The sequence below is a fragment of the Anomalospiza imberbis genome, chromosome 3 (genome assembly GCF_031753505.1).
Source record: "Anomalospiza imberbis isolate Cuckoo-Finch-1a 21T00152 chromosome 3, ASM3175350v1, whole genome shotgun sequence".
Classification (NCBI taxonomy): Eukaryota; Metazoa; Chordata; class Aves; order Passeriformes; family Viduidae; genus Anomalospiza; species Anomalospiza imberbis.
Window position 1 is genome coordinate 85,796,040 of NC_089683.1, and position 26,337 is coordinate 85,822,376.

A 26,337-nucleotide genomic window follows, 5' to 3' on the forward strand; every position below is an offset into this window, starting at 1 on the left:
CTGGAATCTGTGAAAGTTTCTGTGGGGTTTGCAGATATAAGCAATAAGTATCTGTCAGGATCCTTTTCAAAGAGCTCTAGATAAACCCATAAAATGAGAGTTTTCTGATAAAGTGTTATTATCACTGCTGGTGAGTGAAAGAAATACGAATTTAGGACCAGAATTTTACCCAAGCTTAACAGAGGAAACTCATAAAATACATGATGAGAGTTACATGCCTAGAAACAGAGTTCATGTATTCCTTTCAGTGCAGACGCTTCTAGTTAGTAAGAAATTAGTAAAGGAGGGAACTTTAAACCCCATTATGTCCCAAACTTCAATGCCTAAAGTTAAGGCAGAGAACTGAAAGTGTCAACCACTATTATCCTCTTTGACTCTTGAAATTTCACATTTTGGTATGGATTTATATTTTTCTCTCAAAGCACAGTTCATAATGACAACTTAGTAACCAAATGCTGGAGGTCCTTATCTGGGACAGGATCTGGGACTGAGGCCATCTAACAAACTACTGGGAACTGTGTTTATCAACCAGATAAACACAGCTATGAGAGCATGCTGACAAATAAGAAAGCAAACTGCCTTAAGTACAAAAGGAAATACAGTAATTCCTCAGAGGAAAAAAAATAGATTCATTTCATTTTATTTTTAAGGTCTTCAGTACGTGGCAAGGCTCATATTCCTAAACACATCTTTTCCACATTTCTCACATTTTACCCCTTCATGTTTTTGCAGGAGAAATAAGCTAGAGTGCCCCATGCAGTCGCTTTTGACAAGGAAAGCTTCTCCTCTCCTTTTATTTGTTAAGTACACGGTTACATAGCAGCCAGACCTCTTCCCCCATTCCATCAGAACATCTCTGAGGTTATATACTTGCAAAGCTTGTAAGACACTTCAGGATGACTATATTAGTACATATGGTGTCCTATGCCACGAGCACAGGGAAAAAAAATTACTGTGGAGCAAGACAAAGTATAATCTCACCAGCTGTAAACTACTCCATCATAACTGCTCATGTGCACACTCCTACTCCATACTAAATCGGGACACAAACTACTCATGCTTTTGTTACAAAGTACTGAGAAAAACAGATAACTAGATGCAGTTACCATAAGGAACCGACAACTTTGATGTTCTCTACCCTAGCGTAACCTAAGCCCAAGTAGAATCTTTCCAATAGCCTAATAATGTCCTTTAAAATCAGTTGCTCATTTTGTGAACATTGATATGTAGCAATTTAACTTTTGAAGTACCTACAGAGCTTCTAACTTGAGAATTGCAGAACAAAAGTACCACCTGGGGGTAATAAAAACCTCGGGGTAGCTAGATGGTGCAGTTTTCTGACCATAATCTAAGTGCTGGGTCTGGCAGGGATGGAATTAACTTTCTTCATAATGGCCCATATGGTGCTGTGTTTTGGATTTGTGGCTAAAACTGTTGATAACAAACCAATGCTTTGGGTCTTGGTGAACAGTGCTTGTACAGCATCAAGGCTTTCTCTTTTTCCTTAACTCTGACCCAATATTTAAATATGCTGTCCAATTTGATAGGATTAAAAGCACTAACTTCCTAGTAAAATCATATCTTTCAGAGAGAGTATATCAGAAACAAAGTGAAGACTTAAAATCTTTTACATACTTTTATATTAAGGGTAGAAAAACAGCTCAACAGATTATATCTCAGACAGAAAGTCAGTACATATACAAAAGTATTTGTTGAACACCAGCAGGAGACAGTGACGAGAAGTTAAAGAAACCTGTTACCTGGCATTACTGTAATCCTGGCATGCAAGAGAGGCAGTTGTGAGCTCAGTGGAATCCACTAGATTTATGAAGGCCTTGGGAACCTGCAGTAATAAAGTAAAAATTATTCATGCTAGATTTGCAATTGAAGATCAGCAAGCAGCAATTATGGTAAATTACGTCTACAACTTCACATGTATTACCTCTGGCCTGGGATTCTGCCTACATAAAATCAATTATCTAAGTCTTTGCCAATTATGTCCTGAACCCTGATCCTATGCCTGCTATCGAGGAGCATCATTTATGAAATACTTGTGACCATGCTTTCTTGACTGAGACAGAGCAATTCATTTTACATAACCAAAATGGCCACCAGCCAACTGAACTGAACTCAAATGTACTTGGGACTACCATTTTTGTGGCAACACAGCAATGCAAAGCTGGGGATGAAACATCCTGCATAACAGCACAAGCACTCATGCAACCCACCACACCTCTCCCCCATGCAGAAAGCAGCTTTTCATTTACATAATGATATTTCACTTTCACAAGTGCACATAAACAGATTCTGGAAATAATAGTGGAGAGAGTCTGAAGAGAACGTGTGGGTGGAATTTCCCCCATACACAACATTTCTCCAAGTCAGTTGGAGAAAAACGAGTGGTTGTGGTCTGATGCAACCAAAACCCAGCAGGTATAGAACATGCTGTAGGCCTTCAATGCAGCAAAATAAAATTAATGGAAGATGCTATTGAAATAATTCACTTAAACAGTTTATAGTCTGCTTTAGTAGAAATCTATCCTCATCTAGTCTACTATCATTAGTAGACCAAGACACAGCACAGAATGCTTCCCAGAAACCATCCTAGATAAGCAGATAATTCTTAGCTCAGCCAGCTAGAAAACCTTTAGAAAGGCTGAGATTTTAAAATAAATACAAAATAGGAAAAAAGGTCTATTATATGTATTTTAATGGATGTTTTCCCTGGTCTGTAAAAGTCATCACCAGGCAGTTAGGAGCCTGTACACTGCTTAGGTGTTCAACACCAGTAATTAGATATCAAATACTTTCACCAACAGCCCTGTTAAACATAACTTTCTGACCCAGACAGATATACTCCAGTTTTCACAGAAATAATTTTTAAAATACCCAAAGATTGAGTGATACATTAGCTTGTGTTGCAAAACAGAGCAGTTACCCATCCATCCTTTCTGCTTGCATGCCTCAGCTTTTTAAAAATGGGAGTAAATCACTTAGTGAAAACAAATGGAGCCAGTGGGCTGATGTTAATGAGACTGGTGTTCTAAGTCATGTGAAGAGTGGTACAAGCTCTAGTCTAGTAGGGGACACTGGAAAAACACACAAAGGATTCAGCTATTCATGGTTGATGAATATGTCTTACCTTCTTATACAAAAAATCCAAGACAGCTGTAAGTTTTTCCAGGTTTTCCAAGATGCAGTTCTTCTGTAAATGAGATGAGAAAGACCACCAAAACTAGTAGAAAAAACAGTTATCCATTTCCATTTCTGTGTATTGAGCTGTGTACTGAACAGTTATTAAGAATCACTCTATTCTAAAGCCAGCCTTAGCCAGCAACAAGTAAATAACATGGGAACTAGTCTTGTAATTTAACTGCCTATAAACTGAGAACTTGACATATAGTTTAAAAAAAAAAGACAGGAATAGGGAAGAAAAGTATCTTTATACTTGAAGGTGGAAAACCGTTGTTCTACTAAGACATCTCAGACTAGAGATGGCAAATTAAATACAGAGGTTTATAAATACAAAACACATTGTGTGCCAGGAGCCTACATCATTGGATCCAGGCACCTCAACATCCCAGTGATTTATTAAAGAAATATGGATATTGATCAAGTACCAATATCCAACTGTGACGGACAAAAACCCTCTAACAGTTTAAAGTTAGAAAGTGTATATTTATTGCGACACTGGGCAGCGTGCAGGAGAGCTCCCAAATACACACTGCACCTTTCAAATGATTACAGAGTCTTTTTTATCCATACAAGTATTGAATACCCAAAATATAAATGCATATTCATAATTTTGGTGCATCCCATCCTCGCTTCGTATGCTAATCATTTCAAAAGCTATTAAGCATACGTAGTTTGTTCCTTGAAATGGGTCGGTGGTCCCTTTCATGGGGAGGGGTCCCAAAATAAGGAAGTCAATGAAGTCTTCCTCATTCTGACCTTTCTATCTTTTCAATGCAAATATGACAAATGAACCTTGGTAGAACTCCCATTCCCTGTCTTCAATTGGTTTCAGAACAGAGGAGGCCCACAATTGTCCTTTGTTCCTAAAAGATATTTGTCAGTTTCTATATTCTTCATTATAAACCTAGCTAACTAAACATTGTGTTGACAAGCAATCAATTATTAGTTAACTACTAACTCTTAACTTCATCAAGGCCTGCTCATTTATTTTAATTAACTCAAGTAAGGTTTATCTCTAACTAAAATCTTAGCTCCTCTAAAATCTCTAAATCCCTTAAAGTTTATGTTTCACCAGACCTAACTACTCCTTTGGTTCCCTGTGGCAGAGAGCAGAGTATGGGAGTGTCCTAGCTACTGCCTTGACTGCTAAACCACCCCACAAAGTGCTTACCAGTTGTGTGGAAGCATAGGAGGAACATGAGGTTTCAGCACTAAAAAACACTGTGATCAATTTCCAGTCATTTTGGAAGTCCATCATCTGCGAGAAAAAAATAAAGGAATCAGATGACAGGTGATCTATTTGCTATTTTCCTTTCTCACACACAATTTGCTGTGGGTTCAAAACCAGCAAGACCAAGCAGTATTCCATGGCCCAATACTAGCCATCTTGGTCTCTTCCATTTGACAAACCATCCAGCTTTTCCTTAGCGAACACAGCAAATGGATGGTTAGGCATCAAGTGCTGCAATTAAAGCTGAACACAAAGCTCAGGACAGAGCTTGAAATTGCTGCTGCTGTAGGAGACCATATTGGAAAAGATGGGCATGGACAGCTTAACACTGAACTTGATATTGTCTCTTTCCATCACTGTTGCAGCTTGCCAACAGGATTACTGTACATGAACTGCTGAGAAGGCGTCACACTAGAAGGACAAAGACTGGAATAAAAAATCTGAGAGCTAGAGCACTGCTCAGCTGTGTTTATTAGGCAATTTTGTACAATCTTGAAGAGCCTTGGTTAAAACCACACAGTTCCACAAACATGCATACTAAATCCCTGTAGAGCAAAGCGGCAACAGCAGAATTGCCTTTGCAATTACTTTTCCCCATTATTTCAAGACTATTTTACAAAATAACATCATGGTTAAGAATAAAGGAGAAATGAATGCTTAAAGCTCTAGGATGGGACTTAAAAAAGTGCTCAGCCATGAGTGATAATTCAAGCACTCACCAGCACCAGCCAAAGCATATTTAGGTCTTTATTGTCCTTTTTGAAAATATGTTCCTAAAAGACCAAAAAGGAACTGAAGAGACAAATACTGAGAATCATTATTTTGGGTTGACTTCTCAGAAACACTGGCAGTTACAGAGTGTAGCTAGCAGAAGTCTCACATCTTTAGCCAACAGCAAGCAAACATACTGGCTTCCCTACCAAGCTCTTCAGTGCTTTGACAAAAGTAAAAAAGGTGGGATACTTTCAGAACAAAACTCTGCACTTGAAAGGTGCAGAATTGATTCTTATTTACAGCAGAAAGACTGAAGTCAGTTAACCTCAAGTAATGGCATTTTCTGTTTTGAAAAAAAAATTGAGTGCTGTTCAAGTATCAAACCACTTGTCTGCCTTTTTCTGCTTCAACACCATGCTTTCTGAATTTTCTTGTGCTTTAAACAAACCTGATCCACTTTCATGAGCTGCACTATTTCTTCAGCTTGATGCAGGAGATCTCTGAAAAGATGAAAGGATGAGAGAAATTATGAAGGCATCTGTAAGGTTAAAGCTTTGGCTGATTTTTATCATTGAATCAAATAACTTTTCAGGATTCAGGTTGGATTAATCTTTCCCTAAATGTATTAAGATTAGACAATAGACAGTGCTACCCAGAGAGCTTTGGGTGATTAGTTCATATTCAGCTACCTGACTTTCAGTCATATGCACTTTGATAAAAACAGCAGCTCAGTAGGCACACCTCAACTTCTACTTGAGCCAAAAATTTGTTTTGCAGCTATAAAAGAGACCTGATGTTAACTCAGGTGATACAGACCCCAAAGTGGGGCTTTGTTCCTCCTGATTCTGACAGGTGCCAATTGAGCCACCATGACAGCCTCTGCCAGCACTGAGCACAGTGAAGCGCTCCAGTGCTGATCAAAGATTTCCATCAAATATTTCTTCCCCTTGTACATCAACTGCCCAGTGAAAAGCCCTTCAGACTCACCTGGCTTGACTCTCTGGCATCTCTCCTGCTGTGCCAGGTGGAGGGGACAGATGTAGGACCAGAGGGTTGAAGGTGCTTGTGAGAGCTGAATGACACACCAAGGTTAGGAAATTTCTGCATCCAACAGACTGCTACTCTGCTGATTCATTAAACAGAACTGAACTAAAACAGCACCAGAGCATGTACAGTCTGAGGATCTATTGGCAAGCACGAGAGTATGCCCAAGTCCCTCTGCAGCTGTTTTTCTTGGTTCTATTCCTCACCTTGTGAAGTGAAGTCTTGATGTCTGAGTCTGCCTCCAGACTCAGGTCAAAAACCTCTGTCCCCATCTCATATCAGACACAAGTATTGTAGATGAGCTTAAACAGAGGAAGCTGTAGAAATGAAGCTATGGGGAAAGGCTACCCAGGAAGACTCACAAAACACCAGCAAGGTGCCATGTTTTAAACCCATTTTACAGGGAAATGGACATAACACCAAGGAGTCAAGATACTAGGAAGATGATTTGGAGGGCAGGACCCTGGAGCTATATATTACACAGCATTTAAGTGGGTATGAAACGTTTACTTGCAATACCCTTTAAGCAAGTAAAGGCTGCCTTCAGAGACAGCCAATAGGCAACAAATTCCCAGATGTGGTGCATCTATGGCAGTTCCAGTGTAAATTCTAAGCACATGGCAGTTCTGGGCAGGCAAACCCACACAAAATTTCAACGGGCCAACAAGGGCCACAAGCACACACCAGCAGAGACTGTGTAGTGGGTAGAAATAAGAGGCCAAAAAACCCTGTTGGGCATTTAAGAGTATTGCAGCAGTCTGTCACACCCCTTCTTCACTGCTGTTTGTCTACCCAGACAGTCCCTTTAAAGCCATCATGGACAACCCAAGCTGTGTGACAGCAAGACGCACCTGCTAAAGTTGCCACGCTTAGTTCAAGGAAGTTCTTTCCTGTGCTATAGAAAGGGAGGAGAAAACAGAAATTTCCTGTTATTCCATTTCTCAAAGAAAAATTATATTACAGCACAGCCCCAATTTCTTATTAGTTATGCTGCATCTCAGAGTGAAATTCATGGCAGCTGTTGCAAGTAAGAAAGAGGCCTTTCTTTCCCCAAAACTGTCATGTCATCAGTTACTGCTGAGTAAGAACATAGTCTCAGATCTCAATTTTTTGTGTCTCTTTACCTTCTGCATGTTGAAGTACTTGTGCTTGCTTATACATAGGTATAAGTGATGCAGGGGCCTCTCCGTGTATACCCACATACAAGTGGACACAGATGTTTTTGCAACCATTAAAAAAAACTTAGTCTTTTAAAGTTTTTCTGTGCAGCGCTAAATCCTCACCTGGAAGGCTGTGACTCAAAAGATCTGCACAGACCTGCAGCTACAAGGTTTAGCCATATGTTCACTCACTGATATGGATCTGCTAAAGGGGCATGGAAGAAGGAAATGGTGTAAATCTTGTCCATGAAACACTGGGAATCAGCCAAGCAGAGGACAGAGTATCTGAACTACTGAGTTCTTAGCTCTGATAAATCCCTGCTTTCTAATCTCTAACTAGTGAATTATTATATTTACTGCCTAGGATTTATCACACAGCAATGATTCTTAATCAAGGTTATTGCAACCCTAAGGTAATTCTATATCCTCCATAAATACAGAAAAATTGTTACCAAAGGACAGGGAAAGTTTCAGTGTCTCAAAATCCTTTCTATTTTACATAGGCTTTTTCCTCCTCTCTATAAAACAATTAAAAAATTGCTTGGGCCTAACTCATGCACTGATACTACCGAGATTAGTATAATGAAACTTATAAAAGCTAACTATTAATTCTTACCTTTGGAGTAAATCCTCACCAGATCCTCGTGTCTGTGAACAAAGAAGCAATAAGAATAATATTAATTAAAGTGTAAAGTAGACCTAGGTATGCTACCATATTTCAGTCCTGTTAGAGATAGTATTGTTTTCTACATACTCTTCTCCATTGTGTTGTAATCACTGACAAATTTTGATTATTTTTCCGAACTTCCCTATTACAGTGCATTTTCATAATCTGGTAATCCTTTCTTAGTTACTGCTTTCATTAATGATTTTTTTACATCTGGCTTAAAATAGAATTTGATACATTGAAATCAAATTCCATAAAACAAAATGCTATTCTAGACCAAATTTTCCTGGATCTATTCCTACTCCTTTTCAACAAGGGACATGACCTAAAGTCATTTAGATAATTTACATAGATGGCACTCAGACAGAAGAGTGTCTGTTAAAAAGAAACTACATCAAGAGAGGAACTCCACTGTTTTCAGAGAGTTTGATGAGGAAACAGTGACAGAGATGTTTGCTCTAGGAAAGCAAATATTCCTTAAAAGAAGATAATTTACATGTTTTTCTATGACACCTCCACAAGCAATAAAGACACCAGCACAAATAAGACTTGTTCCAAAGGGCCATGCACCTGATATGGGTGAAGCACCTTTGCATTCAGGACAATAAATTTTTTCAAAAGAGAGAGGTACTCACAAGGAGTCCAGAAGTGCTGATTTTGTAAAGGAAAAGTATTATATATTCATGGATACCATCTCAAATTTGAAAGTTGTTTTGTAATAAGGGAGAATCTCCCCCATTTTCCACAGTTCCAGCCTCTGCAATAGCTATCAATTTTTGCTCTACAGGGATTTCTACACTTCCTCAAAGCTTGAGAATTGTGGTCAAATGCTTTTAATTGGGCCTCAAATCTGTTTCAGGTATCTACTTCCAACTATTAGGACAAATAAAGATCATCCAAATCTAACTATATTATTACAAGCAGGAGAACTTTACCCACTGATCTATATAGCATAAACGTATCTTTGTGATTCTTGGAGGCCTTCTGCCTTCTAGGTAGGAAATAAGTTTCTAAAGAAAACACTTGATGAGGTAGAAAATCTACTGCATTTCTCAACAATTTCTATTTGTTCCAGTTTGAATTTTCCCAGCATCTTCTTCCAGTTATTCTGTTATGCTCATTTTTAGGAAAATCCATGCACTCTAATCAAATATCATGGTTCTCTGCAAGAGCACTGTGATCACAATTCCTCCTGCACAAAGTCAGCTGGCTATTTTTAGACTCGGGGTATATTGGACCACTAACAGCAGGTATTTCCAGCCATTTTTTCACCAGAAGTCTTTGATGCTTGTGGAAAGACTGAAGTCCTGAACACCCTGAGACTCCAAACTACATCATAAGCTGACTTTATCAACACAACGGAGGAAATGGGTCACATTCAGCACATTTCCTGCTTGTACTTACTCTTTGCAAACTTCCTATTGCAGTGACTGCTTTAGTGTCAGCTGGCCTTAGAGCATGAACTGCAGAAAAGTAAAAGATTTCAGGTTACAAAAAACCCCAAAACAGTAACCCCAAAAGAAAGTTACATTTACCAGTATATTAAAACATAAAGGTGGCTAAAATGGTAACAAGTCTATACTGATCACTTTGATTGGAGGTTTTAAACTAGTCAGAAAGCATGAGAAATTTTACTCAGGTGTTCAGGAAATACTTTGGGTGTTTAGAGGCACTGAAATGCTCAAACATCAAGCAAGAAAAGATCTAAAAACACTGCTGGGAATGATTGAAGTAATAGTGGCATCCCCAGTCATCAGCTGAAGAAACAAAGGTAGAAAAGTAATCACAAGTGGAACAAAAAACTAAGGAGTTTATAGAGCCCAGCTCCACTTCAGTCAATCCAATTCACAGGCATCCCCGCAAACAGCTGATTTCTGCCCCAGCCCATTCCCAAATAATTTTGTGAGGGAAAGCCTCTGCAGAGACAATATCAAACACACACCTGAAGATGAAGGGGTCTCAGGTAACATCACCGGCTCACATGAAAACTGCAAGCTTCTTAGAGCCTTAGACATGAACAAATAAATATGGTTGATTGCTTAGATCTAAGAAGGAATTTTGTTGAATGAGGGGTCCTACAGGCTCCATTCTCATACGTAACCAAGATTTTACTCATGTAGACAACTTCAAAGAACAATTACACTTCTGTTAGAAATACATGGGAAAACAGATCTAGACGGCTACGTTTTCAGTTAACTCTTCTAGAATCTGACATTTTCTGCTCAGTTTTCTTACTGGCTGCCACAGCACTGGGCCTGAGCAAACAATGAAATGTGCTGAACACATCCTGCCATATCCATTGCTGCAGTGACTGGTTAATCTGGAAGAAGTCATATGGACAGCTACTGAAGGCATCTCTGTGTGCCAAGAAGCATCCAATTGACACAACATAACATCTCCAATACACAACAGGAAAGGCAGAATGAACCAATTCTGGCTCCTTAACAACACCTGGCCAGGTGATCAGAAAGGCAAGGATGTGAGTGATGTTATTCACTCAGCATGAGAGACAGCTCAGTACCAGCAGGAACATTGTTTAATGCCATCCTATATCCTTATGGTAGGCACAGCCCAACATCAAGTGCTTTAAAGGGACATGAAAGGCAATCCTTGCCTCCTCAGTGGAGGGGTTGGCAAGGGGTTCCCTCATCACAATGACCATGAGTGGCTGTCTGACCATCCCCAATTCCTAAAGGTGAATTCTATATAGTGACAAGGGCCACCAGGGTCCCCACACACTCCCTAGTGACCAGCTGGAGGACTTTAATGGTACAGACACTTTGCACTGTTATAAAGCAAATAAGAGTTTAATTTTGTGTTTCTAAAAGAGCAACAGAGCATCTAGGAACAAGTGCTAACCACAAACGACCTACATACAGGATATGCAACCTAATAACAAACATTGCTTGGAGAAAACCTCATTTCCTGATTATGTTCTGTAATCTTGCAGCTGCACTATCACATTGCTGACTCACTGGCTTTGCATTTCTCCTTTGCAGAAGCAGTTTAGAGCAACAAGCTGTATTCTTTCTTCTTCCGCCTGCCTCAGAGGAAGCAACAGTTTGATAGGTAATGATAGGTGTTGAAAACAGGAAAAAAAAGAAAGTTGTACTCATACTTTACCTTTAGTTTCTCATATTCTTCCTGATCATCTGCATTACCTTAAAAACATTAAAGAAAGGGTTATGCTATTTTTTTTTTACCTTAGGAAAAAAAAGGTTTGTAAGACTTCATATACCTAAAAGCACAGAATCCGGAGAGAAGGCACCTTTCTCATCAGCCCTGCTTTCCAAAGATGAGGCTCATCCTAACATCCAGACATATTTTCTTTGATTTTGTATACTAGAAAAAGCTTTTAGTTATCATAAGCAGGTGCGATCTGTTGAAATTAGTGGAATGCAATTAATTTATAGCAACAGGTAAAGAACTGCTTGTGGATCCCCTCAAACAACTCCATCCTCCACAGGCCTTCCCTACCTGTTTTCCTCTTCAGCACATTTCATACACTGCTGTAGTCGCATTCTGTCCAAATTTAGAGTAATTTGAAGATGTACAAGGTAAAACTCCTTAGAAAGGAGCAATTCACATTAACCTACATCTTCCACAGTCAGGGAGCAGCATAACACTGTTCTGAGATTGCCATAGTGATACAGAAACAGCTGCAGTTTCTTCCCTTAGTAGAGTGTTGGCAGACAAAATATCCTGTGGAGCCTGGAGTCAGGCCAGCAGACGTTTCAGTAAACATTACTCTCTTTCCTTGAGCATACACTTGGATTTATACAAATTGATTTTGGTTTATTCTAAAATTTCCACAAAGATAGCCACAAAACCTAGGTCAACTGAACTTCAAAGCATGCTCTCAGCTGTTCTTGCTTGCCCTACTGAAGCCATCAGCATCCAGCAAGTCTTATACAGAATAAGAATAATTGTCCTTTAATAGTCAGGAGCTATTTTTGGAATATTTAGCCCTGCTGAGTACTTCTGGCTTGTACACCTTACTTTCCATGTCAATGACAGAGTAAGAGCTGAGCCTGCTCAGTCCAGCAGGTGAGACATCCTTGGGTGTAGGGCAGCCAGTGGTGCTCAGGCTGTAGGGACATGTGCCTGGCATGAGCAGGGGGCTATAGGGACATGGGTACCTGTGCACACTGATCAGTGTGGTGACACAAAGCCACTAGTGCTCCCCATGACTACCTCGGCCTGTCACCTGTGCCACACTACACGACCATATTCAGTAAGTGGCAGCAACTTCCATACGTGTTTTTGTTTCCCTATTTGGGTTTCAGCTGTGAGCTATTTGCAATTTTATATTATCTTTACACTACTTTGTAGAAGGCTGAGACAGTTTCCTGGCTGTTGTGTGACTTTTTTTAACATTTCTACCTGTTCAATCTGTGGGTTTTGATGATGCTTTACTCAGGGCAAAAACCAGAACCCCAACTCTGTTTGGGATACTGGAGGCAAAAGCAATGAGGTACTTGTCTGCATCACACAGATCTACTGCAGGAACTCAGTATTTGAGAATAGTTCCTTAGGTTACATTAAGAGAGAAAGAGGATCCAGTCCCAGTTTCCAGGACTCAGGGAGTTGGAGGAACAATTTTAATGTGTCAGATTAAAAGGCTACCTAGTCTGGGATTTGCCTCTGACAAAATCCAAATGCAGATGCTTAGGCAAAGAATAAGGAAAATACAGTTATACTTCCATTTTCTATCCTCCCAACTATCCATACTATTGTGTTCCCCAAGCAAGCAATTAATGTTGATGAGCTCCCTGACATTTTTCTTCCATGGATTTGCCTATTTGGTTTTTTAATACTTTCACTCTTTTGGCTTTCCCCAAGAACTGTGGCAAAAAATGCTTCATCACTCAATTACATGTTGGAAAAATGTACTTCTCATTTGTTAATAACCTGATTGTTTCCTTCTTTCTCTTGTAAAGAGTAGTTATTCCCTTGTTTCTGCAAAATTTGCTGTTTTGCATGCATGTGCCTGTGTGTCTTTATTATATACTTATCCCTTCTTCTCCAGGCTGAAGGGTCAGCTTCTCTGATCTCACATTGCAATTTTTTCCTAAGTCTGACCACTCTTCCCCTTTATCCTCCTCCTAAGTTTTACCACATCTTTTTTTGAGATGAAAAATCCAGACCACTGTCAAGATGCAGGTGAACCATGGCCCTGTACACAGCAGCAGCAATGTGGTTTTTATGCTGTTCTCTTGCTAACTCCTGAAAGAATTTCTCCTGACTATCACTAGCACTGATATCTTCAGACAGTTGTATTCTGGAGTCAAGCAGTATCTATTCAGAGTTCACCATAGTGCACACATAGATTAGAGTAATATATAAGGGGGAAATGTCGTCCAAATTTTCATTCTGAACATCCTGAATAGCTTTGCACCAGCAAGTTAGAATCCACCCTTATCCAGATCACTTCTGAACATGTGCAGAGCCCAAATCCAACACAGATCAATATGAGCATCACAGTTAATAAAATGGACACATACATATTTCTGCTTGCCTCACTCCCTTGGGTGGATATCATCTAATCCTGGCAGTTCTTTTACTATCTGTCATCAGTTTGTTCAAGGCTTTGGTTGTTGCTCCTCTTGTCCCCTGTGCTGAAAGGTTTGGAGGGCAAGGCCTTTTTTAAGTTGTTATGCAAGGACACAAAAGAAAAAAAGAATTTGGCAGGCATCAACCTTCTTTTATATATCAGTCACTCCTACAGACTCCATGTTTCAGAAGAATTTGGAAAATTACTTACTGGTTTTCATTCCTTTAACAATGACTCACTGTTTCTTTCAGATTAATTTTTGTCTTGCTAATTAAATTTTAACATCTTCAGTTTTCTTAGTTCATTTTGGATTTACACTTTCCACAGAATGACTTTTTAAATTCCTGCTACTCCCAGTATTATAGTTACTCCCTTACTATACCATTGAATAATTCTAACTTGTATTTTCAATTTTCTTGACATAAAAAAGAAAATATTTTTCAGACAATTCTCCCAAAATTTGGGAGAGAGATTCTAACTCTTTCCTCCCTTGCTCTTACAGTTAATATGTTTCAACAAACAATTCTTATAGGCTGCTATCAATCAACACCTTTTTTCCTGGATAAAGTTTTCAGAGGAACTGCAGTCAAAGTGCATATTTTTCACTAAATTAAAAAGCTCAGATGTTATAATTTCTTCTGATTACTTCAGGAACCAAAACTTCCTAACAGTTTATTATTTATCAGAGCACCTTATAATCATCTGAAGATAGTGATCATCACAGCATACTGCTAAGGTAAAGCTCTATTACAAGTCATTATTTTCTTACAGGCAGAGACCTGAAGCACAGAGCCAATAAAGCCAAAGCATACACAGCATTTTCAGTCTTGAGCACCTACAAAACTGTCATTGGCACCAAACATGGACTTCAGAGACCCAGTATAGGGAATAAGGTCTCCCCCCTACCCTGAATATTACAGAAATATGAACAATGCCTAGAATGCTAGGATGCTGACTAACCTTTCACTTAATCTTCTATCAGTGAAAAGAAGGTGATCATAGTTATGAATTCAGAGAAAGCATCTGCTCCTTGCTTGAATTTCTGCACCATTTTGGCACAGATCTCACTTCTAGTCTAATTGTTTGGTGATGTTTCTCTCACCAGAATGCTTCAGTGCCTAAGACACAGTCTATCCCCAGAACAATGCAAACCAGTGAATACATCTTCCTCCAAAAATGATCAAACATACCCAAAACTCCATTTAAGATCACTGTTTAACTCACAGATTTTCTTCATCCTGCTTCTAAAACTCCTGCTATACACCCACCTTACAACAACTAAAAACAGAGGTTCCCAAATACTGTGCAATGCAAATTTTCCAAAACTTACCTTCTGAGGAGAGCAACCAAAGGAACAGCACACCTAACAATAGCTTCATGGTAACCACCTCTATGACTGATAATCTTGGAGTGCTGTGTGTTAGATATTAAGGCTGAAAGAAATTCTCTTCTTTTTTCTCCTTTATAACTTAGAAGTTGATAACTCAGCAGCCATAAAACTTATTAGCTTCTACCTTTGGAAAGCAAAGTGATGATGATATCTCATTTCATTGCCCATTCAAGGGTCAAAGAAAGGGCACAGTTCTCTCATTTTGTTCAGACAGAGCTGGCCATTTTTCAAGAGAATTCTCAGCAAATCTAAGGACCAAGATCACATGAGTCAGCTTCCAGCAGGGTCAAGGCTCTTTCAGGCAATACATAACATATTCGTTTGGCATTAGCCTGCCTCTGCTCCTGAGGTGACAAGGACAACTGAACCCAATGCAGCAGCCCACACCCACCTAAAGAGGAAGGTTGTGCTCTTCCTTTTGTCTCCTTCCCTACCTGTGCTCCTTTCTTGCCTTCAACCACACTCATGCTGTGCCTGTTTCTCTTCTGCTAGTTCCTCTTCTGGCAGATTTTCCTTCACTGGGTTGTGCCTCACCAGTATTTGCCATGACAGAGCAGTGCCAGACAAGCAGGAGCAGTAACTCTGCCCTCACACTGCACAGGTCTCCAAACCCCTTGCTGTGACACTATTACAGAAGCAGTCACTTCAGCAGAGTCAAAAAGCGTGCAGAAATGCCAGCTAGACTGTGATACAACACCCCCCAGTGAGACTACCATTATGCCTCAGCTACGGCGTCAGGGTCAAACCTCTGAAGAGCAGCCTGCCGTGCTCACACCAAAGAGCAGAGTGACCTTTGGCCCCTTCCAAGCCCACAGACACCCAGAGAGAGCTCCTACATGAATAACAGGAGTCTGCTTAAGTAAAGAGCTTTAAATGCTTAAATAAGCCACTAACACACCCAACTCAGGTAGTCTAACCCATCCTTCAAAGGGGTTTTTGTTTATTTTGGCTTTCTGTTCTTTCATGATAGAAATTTGACATTTTTGAAAGAACATGTTGGAGGTAGATCTTGTGCTCATTTCTTTTCAAAAACCAGGAATGCTATAATAATTCTGAACATGAACAGCTATTCTTCAGAGCAACATGCAAGGAGGAATGTACATAGACAGGGGAAAGCATTCCTCCACCCCCTGAACCTCCACCCTCAACTCAGCAAAAACATACTGGCACAAGTGACTTCTCACTTCAGAGACAGCTGCATTTTCAAGTCTGAAAGGGATGAGCTCATTCTGCTTGGGGGTCTCACACCTGAAACAGTCTGACACCCAAACTCCTTTAAGCATTAGGCAATGAAAAGTCTTACTCACTATCAGAGCACAGCACCACACCAGCAAGCCCTACCTGGCTGAGCTGCAGTGGAACTCCCCAGCACCCAGTCAGAATGAGGGAGGTTCAGGTGAGGCTGGTCAGGACCATTATCACCTCTCAGTCAAGGTGGCATTGCACAGTCTCAGCATGGATGCAAGTTACCTTTGGTGGGTTTTGTCATTACATCCAAGGGTTTGTGGCTGCTTCACTCCTCAAGGGAAAGGTCTCACTATCAAAAGTCTGAGAAACAGACTTCTTTAAGACCTGGAAGTGTTTAAAACCCCAGAAAGCCTCTTTCTCATTGTAGACCAAGAAAAACATGAAATGGAAGGTAGCAATAATTCACTCATTTGCCATAAACCACAGATCCAAGAGTAAGTTTAGCCTTTAAACACTGTGACATGTTCCAGAAGCAAAGCAGCATTAACTTCAAGGCTTGTGAATCTCTTGTAAACACTTCTTCCCACCACCAAAGCATCAAAATAGCTCGTAGACTGAATCGCAAATAACAAGTGGCAGCAAAGATAAAAAAAGTTTGCAAAAGAAAGAAGAGAGAATTTTCTATTAGATATAAAAAGTGTCAGGGACAAATTAAGGCTTTCACATTACTGCAAGGACAAAGCTAGCTACAGAAGGCAAGGAGAGTTTCAGCCCATAAACCAACCCTCAGCTGATGGTATTTAGGAATACCCTAGGGAACTGCACCTATGTAGCTGATTACCTAATGATCAACACAGAACATCTTGTGTCTTCCCTAAAGTGCCTGCTACTGCTCAGGTGGGACAAGGAGCTAGCTAGGCATGGTAGTTAACCCTGCCTGAATCGTGTGAGTCTTCTGGCTGCTTGCCCTGGATTGAGAGGGCTCATAACTGAACTGGCACAGAAGAGTTTTGAGTGAGATTTGGTGGTGAAAAGCAGAAGTTTTGTGCCTTGGCATGTTCTCCAGCAAAGTACCTGTTTCACAGGTCTACAACCAACTGCAAAACACCACAAAAAAAATAGTCAAGTCCCAGTTACAGTTGTAAAGACAGCAACACCCAAACAGATACTCAAACACAGGTGCTAAAGCATATTAGCCAAACCCTTTGGTTCATTGTGACATTTTTAGGTGGCTTATAATATACCTAAAGCTTCATCTTTCATACGTGGTATGGGAGCCACAGCTGGGAAAGCCATGGGATTTTTTTAGCTTGTCTTTAAGCTTTTCCTTACCTCCTCTGTTAAACAGAGCTTTATCCGGCATTTCTTTTATTCATAGAGAATACCAAAACCCAAAAACTCTTTCAACCTAAGTCCTCACCTATAAGACCACTGTTTTAAAATACAAATAATGAAAGTATGGCTGCATATTAAAAGACAAAAAAACCCAACAATAAAAAGAAACAGAAAAAAAACTCCATAGCACTCAACCATTCATAATTAAACCCAAGATGTTTGTACTTGTACTGAGTAAGTTAGGGAGGTAGCTTACTCAATTGCGAATAACCAGAGGCCATATATCAGTGGATAATGTAATTGCATCAACAAAACGGTCACGTTACACCGGCATAGAGGACTTATTGTGGAAATACCAAGTTTCCATTTCATTTGAAGACAGAGCCTGTCTGCGACTTGTCACTGCTTCAGCTAATCCTACTGCCTTGACAAGGCATTAGATCTTGAATTTTGTATTTAGGAAGCACATCCCTGAATTATTTCATCTGTGAGGCGCCCATCTGTGATGGGTATAACATGACAGTGTTTACAAAAACGTTAAGAATAAATCATATACAAAAGCAAGACATGTCATGTGTCCTTGTGATGTTGTGCCGTTGCCTCCTCCTGCTGTGATTCACACTGCTGGTAAATTTAGTGTATACTCTGGACCTAAACAGAAGATCCTCCTCAAGGGAGTTCAGACATGCAGTAGAGGGTGAGGAGATCAAGTGAGGTCAGGGGCAGGCAGGGACATGAATCATCGGGCAGCAGTTCTGCGGCAGCAGGCAGGAGAGCTGCACAGCTTGAAGGAGGCTGCTACCACCTACTGGACGGAGTGCAAATCCTCCAAGGAAAGAAGAACAAAACCTTAATGCGGAACTGGAAAGCACTGATCTGCATAAGGTCAGATTACTGGGAATGGGCAAAAGGCCTTGTGCACTTAGTGCACTCCTCTAAAAAACTCAGGCTTTTGGAGTCACAGTCGAGGAGGATATAAATAAATTATTTCTAAAATGGCTTTATAAAAGAAATATTGGTAAAAAAAAATTTAAAAGCAAACACAAGGCCTCAAATACACTTCCCTAAATTTTTCTAAACTCAGTGCATGGTTAGACTCTTGACTTTCACAGTTAGGATCTGCATAGCTGCTATAGAGACCTAGGCTGTGGCAGTAAGTACATAAATAAGCAAGGTCACCACCGCAATTATACCCATGTTTTGGATGAGCTATGAAGCAGTACTCTCCTGCAAGCACCTACCAGCAGCTGAGGGCAGAAACCTAACAACAAAAACTCTGATCCAATGTTAATAATTGAATGAAACTCGGAATTTCTTCCTTGTGCCTTAAGTAGGGCACAACCTCCCACACATTGTTTAATTGTTTGCTGAGGGCACAAGCCCTTTAGCCATTCATCTGTGGCTGGCACCAAAGCACAGCCTAAAGTCCATCTCCACAGACTGCTCAGTGCTGCAGAGAGGCTGGTGGTGTCCAGCCTGCCTTTGCAGCTTGTGTATCTGCCACAGGTCCCTCAATCCCCATCACCTGTCACAAAAACACAGTGTGTTCTCTGCAGCAAAAGCTGGAACTGCTCCTCACTGCCTATTCTAGCAGCTTCTGGGCTTTGACATAGGTGAGCTGCAGATCATGCCATAGGCTGAAATCCTCACAGCCCCTTAGGGCAGGAGCCCCTGAAGCCTGATGATAGCTGCAAGGCTGCTGAGGACTCTGAACAGCCAGAGAACAGCAGAAGCCAAGATTTTAAAATCCTCTGCTAAAGACTCTTTTTACTGACTTTTCTGTATTGTGAGGATTTGTTTGAGTCTGTAAGCAGCAAGAAGCTGGGGACCAGATACTTCCTGTGGCCTCCTCAGTTGGCCCCTTGGTTATCAAATCAGGAGATGAAGGTCCTTTCTGGGGAGCCCTGTTTACAGTCACAGACTTGAAAGGGTTCACCAGTGTTACCACAGCCTTGAGAAAGCAGTGCTGGCAGGAAGGCAGATAGAAAAGGGAAGCAATCTGCCTGCCTCTGATAGGCAGTGATGGCATTCAATCGCAGGCACCAGAAAACATGTGCTCTCTTCCTGTGTCTCTGGGTGAGTTTGTTGCTGCTCACTTGCAAAGTACATAATTCTCAAACGTTTGCATGGAAATCAGGCACCTAAATAAACCCTGCTGTGAGTTGAAGAAGTCATCTCAAAGCACTGTGGTTCTCTGTAAAATGAAAACACGAGTATTCCCTTTCTCCCATTCTTTTCCATTAAGCTACAAAATTCCCAAAGCAGTGCCAGCTTTTGGCTGTTTGTATTCATGCCACAAAGTGGCTCTGTTGTCAGCCAGTGCTGTAATTGCAGTAGCCAGTGTGGGAAGCTCCTGACTCTCCTGTGCTCTCTGAAGCTCTTCCCACATGAAGGTGCAACATATAGATTCTGTGGGGTCAGCCTGTCTAGGTGCCACGGTGTCTCAGACTTGCTAGTCCATCTTTGCACATCCTAAAAATTCTCTGTTTACCTGACTCCCTCGCAGAAGTTAGTTTCTCAGCCTGTCTTTACACGTCAAAAACCATATTTCTTTGACCTCAGTGAGCCAGCCCCAGATGTGCTATACTTCTTTTGCATCATTAATACTTGTGCTGCTCCTGAAAAAGAGAAAACTGTCAAGTGGTAGCATAGCAATTGAGACAGGGAGAGGAGGTAAGGCTGCTTTTCCTCATATGGCATAAGACTGACTTTTCTGTCTGCATTTGCACCAAACTCTTAGAGACTTTTACACTCCACAGCCCTCAGGGTTGATCAGTTTTTATCCATTAGCAGCAGAAGCTCCATGGCTTGGTGTTCTCCCTTCACATACTTCACACAACACAAATTGTGGCAAAGACGTCTTCCCATCATAGTGTTCACCATCTGTACAGTGCTCTGATCTGCTCTCACCTGTTTTGTGGCCAGAAGAGACAGACATGGGCTGTCCAGGTGCTCTGTGTCTTCCTTTCCAACCAATGAGTGTGTTATAAGTGAAAAATGATCCAGCCAAATTAAAAAAAATAAAAAGAATTTATTTTAGCAATAGAGATCTAACTTAGCCAGCCACAAGGAAAAGGACAGTGCCGAGCCTGGGATCGGCGCTGGGTGCAAGACACGGAGATCAGCCTCAGCAGAGGTTTCACTCTATGCCCCCACACTACCATCCTGGTACAAGCGATTTTTATAGGGAAAATTTTGCCTGAAGCCAGGATTTCGGCATTCAGTCCTTTGTTTCATTCAGAGTCCCACAAGTTGATGAGATTTCCTTCTCGGCGACAAGGTAGAGAAATTCAAAGTCTGGTGTCGTGGAAACTTTTGATGAAATTTACGGGAACAGAGTATTCACATGTATCGGCCCAGGGAGGGTGTTCCTGATGATGATCAGCGCCTGAGTGTCTCCATATCGCTTCAGATAAGGCCCACCTCCTGGCGAGCCACATCCCCTTGCTTGTAAATCAGGTTTCCACACACACTCAGTTTTGCCTGAGAAGGGGGGCTTCTAATGCCAAAGGGTACATCCTAACAATTATTTAATATTATATATATATCATGCAAAAAAAATGGCGCGAATTATACCTGTTATATATAACAAGTGGATCTGCATTGAGGCAAGCATGTGGGTAACAGTCAGTGCTTAGAGAAGTGGGCTGAAGGGCCTTTGGACACAGACACACTTATTTTACTAAGGGACTCTGCAAGGGCAAGCAGCTGAAGCCTTCTGTAAGTGTGAAGAGGTGCTTACAGAAACTAAATTTCCTTTTGTGAGGCAAAGAAATCACAGGAGAACAGCAAGCAAACAACATCAAGTCAATCTTAAACCCGAAGTCACAAAGAGCTCAGCACTCCAGAAATGGAAGCAAGTAAATGGGCATAAAATAAATAGAAGGGGTGAGCATACAGAAATTACAGAAGCCAGACTGTACTAGAAATATTTACAGTGCAGGCAGAAAGAAGTATCAGTGGAGCACATGGCTGGAGCACATAGCCACTTGGCCTGAGTGACAAACTGCATGTGGAGGGTCACGCCTGCTTTAGCCAGCTGTAACTCTCGCAGCTGCCACGAGAGGACACCAAATTCCTACATTTTTCACTCCTGAACACAGCAAATATCCTGACCCTTCGCTTGAGAGTGGGGAGGAGCTGTACCTCCAGTTCTTAGGATGAGAAGTCCAGGCCAAGGGATTCTTGATGTGACCTGCATTTGTCCAGGTATACCACCACATCCTCCCTCACAGTCAGAAGCCAATTCCAAGCTTGCATATTTTAATTGCATGCTTTGAAGACCAGAAATAATACAGAAAATAACAGTGATTCAAACCAACGCTAGATGATTGGAGACCAAAAGCCACTGCCAGCTGAACAGATGCTCTTATCCCATATTTCCATTGAAAGAGTAATCCAAAATTCATAGCTCTGCCAGGCTTCATCCTGACATTTCAGCAGAATATTACAAGAATGCCATCAAGTGCTAGAGACCTTTGTTCTTAGGATGGAAAGGCTGGGCTCTGGAACCAGCTATGGGTGCAGGCATGGGCCTGTCCATAGGATTTCATGAACAATTAATGTGCACGAGATTATTTCAAGTGATCTCAATAAATTGCAAAAGCTGCTTAAAATCAACTGGATAAAATTCAATAAAAACACAGCAAAGTACTATGATTGGGAAGGAGAAATAAAGTGCATAAACTGATGACTTGGAATAATTGGTTAAGCAGCAGTACTACACAAAAGGATCTGGAGGCATTAGAGTGGATCATATAATGAGTCAACTGTATACTGCAGTTGCAAGAAAAACATTTATTTTGGGACATATTAATGCAGTGTCATAAGTATGCCACAGAAAGTCATTATTCTGTTTTACTCCAAAACAGTGCTCACTAATGCTAAGCTTTGTGCCAAGTTTAGGGCACTAGCCATTTCAGAAAGATGGAGTTAGAGCAGACCAGCCAGCCCAACAGAAAGCTTAAGAAACCTTCAGGAAAGCTGTATGGACGGGGAGAGTAAGAGAAGAGTGAGAATGGCTGCTCTGATCGCTGCTCTAGCCAGCAGCAATTACCATGCATCTGTTTTTCTGGCAGCTCAGAAGAAAGATAGGCAGAAGGGTCCCAGATCAGTGTGGAATGAAGGCAGACACCAAACCTGGGACTAGTTTGGGTTTAATCTCAACAGGCATCTCTGTTTTTCTTACAAAAGAAGGAAGGTATGCAGGTGGGGGATGGGAGGGGTCACGAGTTTTGATGACTGTCAGTGACAACCTGGAAACTTGCTTTCAGGTGAGGAATGGTCCTTTTAACACAACAAAGCGGCACACCCACGAGTGCATACACAGACCACACCTACTGGAGCCTGCTTCCACAGGGTTGTTTGTACTGCAAGCAAAGGAGAAAATAAAGATTGGAGAAGGAGCTTGCTTTTTGCCCATTCCTTCCTCCAGTCAATCTGTCCCTATGAATAGTACAGCAAGGCTGTTCACATATTACTGCTTTCTATGGCTCCTGGGGACCTTCGAGGTCCTGCTAATATCACTGTTGTAAGATTCCCAGCCCCTACACCTGGTTTCCACCAAGCACCTAAATAAATTTGGGCATGTCCCCATTCAGCAAAGGCCTTAAGCTTATGCCTACATTTAAGCATAAGCTTCAGAGTGTGTGTTCCATGGCTTCTGCAAACAAGGCCTTTACCTTAAAAAACGTAGATAAAACAACTTTTCATTTAGCTAAGCTCAAACACTTCCTTCAAACTATTTGAATCTACCTCTCTGACACTCAAAAAGATGCCTTGCATAAGAAGACTCCCTTGCTTCTTCTCTGCTGTAATTCATCAGCTCTTCTCTGCTCCAGGGCACGTACCTCCAGGGACAGATGAAATCTCTTCCTGTTTGTAACTAAGCAAAGCTAGATCCCAACAGCAGTGATAAAGGCCCTTGCACATCCTAGCTTGCTTTCTGATACTTCCCTTTTCTCTGGAATTCATACTCCTCACCCGCCCTTACTCCCTTCCCCTTCTCTGTTTGGTCATGCTTCTGGAAAGATGACTGAAGGCTAACCAATGAGTAAGACACTGCTGCACGTCATTCCCTGTCTGCTGCAAGAAGGGGTGAACAAGTTCGTTTGTCCACAGGTTAAAGTGAGGTTGCCATCCTAACAAGAAACATGTAATTGGAAGACCAAGCAGTGGGAAACCTGCCCTCTCTTCTCTCTTGTCTGGAGCTTTTAATTTCTCTTGTTTTCTTCATTGCAGACAGCACTTTATGCCTGCACAGCACCTTTCAAGTGAGGATCTCAAAGGGCTTCACAGACCTTAATTAAACCTCATAAATCCCTAACTGATAGATGAAAATTCTGAGTCACAAAAAGGTGAAGTGATGTGCTCATGGTGAAACAGTGAGTCAGTTGCAGAGCTTGGAGCAGGGCTATGGCGATCCCATTTCAGTACTCAGCATCTTCCTCGCTTGCCAGACTTCACGGAAGACTTGGAAAGTGAGTCCAACAGCTGCCTGATGCAGCTCCCAGTGGCCATTCAGCCACTGGTGGGGAACAACCATCAATGGCATTTGGTGCTGTGGCACCAGACTGGCTAAGGGTGCAGGCTGGGTTGCAGGAGTACTGTATTATCTGGGAACAGCCCCAACCACCCCACTCCCTACTGATTGTGACCCTGTAGCCAGCCTGAGCCCAGGACTCAATTAATGGCTATTTCCAAATCCCAAGGGGTTGACCACCAGTCCCTTCATCCTTCCCATATGGTGGCCTGGCAGGGAAGGACTTTCATGCACTGATACATGCCTGTAGAAACAATGCTATTATCCCTAACATGGACCCACAGGGACACAGTGCAGTCTGCACCCAGGGAGCCATGCAGGCACCTAGCCAGCTCCTGGCTGTCAGCTGGCTTTGGGCAAGTCCCTTCTTTTCTCCTTTGCCTCCCTCCCAAGCCTTTGTTTCACATCCATAGCATGCAGGCTCAGTAGGGCCGGGACCCTCCCGGCTGGGCGTTTGCACGGAATGGCCCTGTCTGGGTCTGACTGGGCTGGCAGGACAGCACAGCCCTGCCCGCCCATCCCTCCTTGGTGCTGGGGAGCTGGTCCCTCTTGGTGGACATCATCCCAGTCTGCTTTCCAATTACAGCATTGCAGGGCTGCGACTGTGTTTAATTGTCTGCATTTTATAAACACTAAACAGCCTTGGCTGACGCCCGAGTTAATGATCCCCTCCAGAAGCGACTTTGGCCGGCCAGCTCCCAGCTGGGCCCTCACCACGCCCACCAGAAAGGTTCAATTAAAAAAATATGGGAGAGGATAAAAACACAGAAACACGACTTAAAAGATGATGATGATGCACCTGAGAAAATGACACATCTCCCCTACTGTCTGTCAGAGAGCTGTGATGCTGCTGCTGAGTGGGGTTTTCCTGAAGGCACCAAACAGCGGTGCCCTCTGCTCCTCAAACCCACCTGCCTTCTCTGGCCAGAATCAGCTGCCCACACCTCATCATCCTTTCTCAATCATCCCAGTGACCAACTCAATCAGGGTCCAACAACAGCAGAAGCCCTATAGCAGGACAAACAGATCAGTTCACCTACTGTGTCAAACCTACTTCTTTTCTCCAGGTTTTCCCCTCACTTAATATTAGCAAAGGGAAAAAACCCAACACAATTCACCTCAAAAATGCAAACAGAATAAAAACCCCCAGAGTAAATAGCCAAAGCTTTTATGTTAATGCAAGAGTCATTGACAGCATCAAAACAAAGGGGAAAATCTCTGGATCAAATTTGCAAATGATGTAAATAAGCCTATTGATTTTCAGCGAGGGGCTGAATCAGACTGCCATACACTATGTATATAGGTATATGTGCTGCCCTCATTCCCCTCCACTACCACATCCCAACTCAGTGGCACAATGGACACTGGAAGGGGAGCAGATAACACTTCAGTAGGATTCATACATATCATCACTAAAGCTCAGCATTTCTATTTTAAAAGGAAGGAAAGAAAAAATTAAAAAAAAAAAAAAAAAAAAAGAAAAACCCAAAGAGGGCGAGTGCACAGCTGCAAGGCGGCTTGGGTAATTGTGCAATGCTGGGAACTCTTAGGTAGTTAATAATTATACTCAACCTTCGGTCTAGTTCCTAACAACACCCCTAGGCGTGTCGCTCTTACAGAATAAGGGCACACGCCCTGCTGTGTCTCCTTGCTTAACAGGAACACAAAGTACAGTAGTAGGAGGTGTTTCCTTGAACTCTGAACAATTGGACATTTAAGGATTAATTACTGTTAAGGAGCTTTGGACTGGCAAACACACTAACTCAGCTCTTGGCTGCGTCTCCCAGCCAAGTTCTCTCAGTCATCCTAATTAGACATTCTGATACCATCTTTAATTATATGATCTCACATGCTATCTTTTCTTCTTCTCCTTTTCTTCTTAACCTGAACCCCTATCTCCTGCAGCATGCCAAGCAGGCAGAGCACACAGTGGTGAATTGGCAGTGAGGAAGGTGCCGGGCTGGGAGTCGCTCCTCTCCAATTCTCTTGGTGCAGCAGCAAGACCACGCACTGTTGGGACCCGAGGCCATCGGGACCCGAGCTCTCCACACTGATGAAAATACCCCAGGTCTTTCACAAGAGGGAGGAAAGCAGTGAGCCTGCCCAGCTCCCTCACTGCTGTGGGCAAGATGGGACGTATACTGTATTTGTCAGTACTGACTGCAGGCTGGCTGAAATAATCCTGCACCAAGCGATATCCCGCACTGGCCACAGTGAGTGCGTGTGTGCGCATGTATATACACACATTTGCTCTCCTGTACACACTTTGATCTTACTGAAACAACAGGAGGAGCATATTGCATGTTATTAATGTTTTT

General features: G+C 41.8%; 1 protein-coding gene across 1 annotated transcript in view; it reads right to left on the reverse strand.

The window, feature by feature from the left end:
* PLB1 (phospholipase B1) overlaps positions 1–14,992 on the reverse strand; it is a gene marked incomplete at its 5' end in the record, with an annotated part of 78,869 nt that extends 63,877 nt beyond the window's left edge. The window contains 11 exons of the mRNA XM_068185533.1: positions 1,761–1,843; positions 3,143–3,205; positions 4,367–4,453; positions 5,589–5,640; positions 6,128–6,212; positions 7,036–7,079; positions 7,961–7,992; positions 9,416–9,474; positions 9,954–10,017; positions 11,135–11,172; positions 14,896–14,992. Of these exons, the coding sequence (XP_068041634.1) occupies positions 1,761–1,843; positions 3,143–3,205; positions 4,367–4,453; positions 5,589–5,640; positions 6,128–6,212; positions 7,036–7,079; positions 7,961–7,992; positions 9,416–9,474; positions 9,954–10,017; positions 11,135–11,172; positions 14,896–14,992 (704 nt within the window). The remainder of the gene's footprint in view (positions 1–1,760; positions 1,844–3,142; positions 3,206–4,366; positions 4,454–5,588; positions 5,641–6,127; positions 6,213–7,035; positions 7,080–7,960; positions 7,993–9,415; positions 9,475–9,953; positions 10,018–11,134; positions 11,173–14,895) is intronic.
* Positions 14,993–26,337: the final 11,345 nt, after the last annotated feature.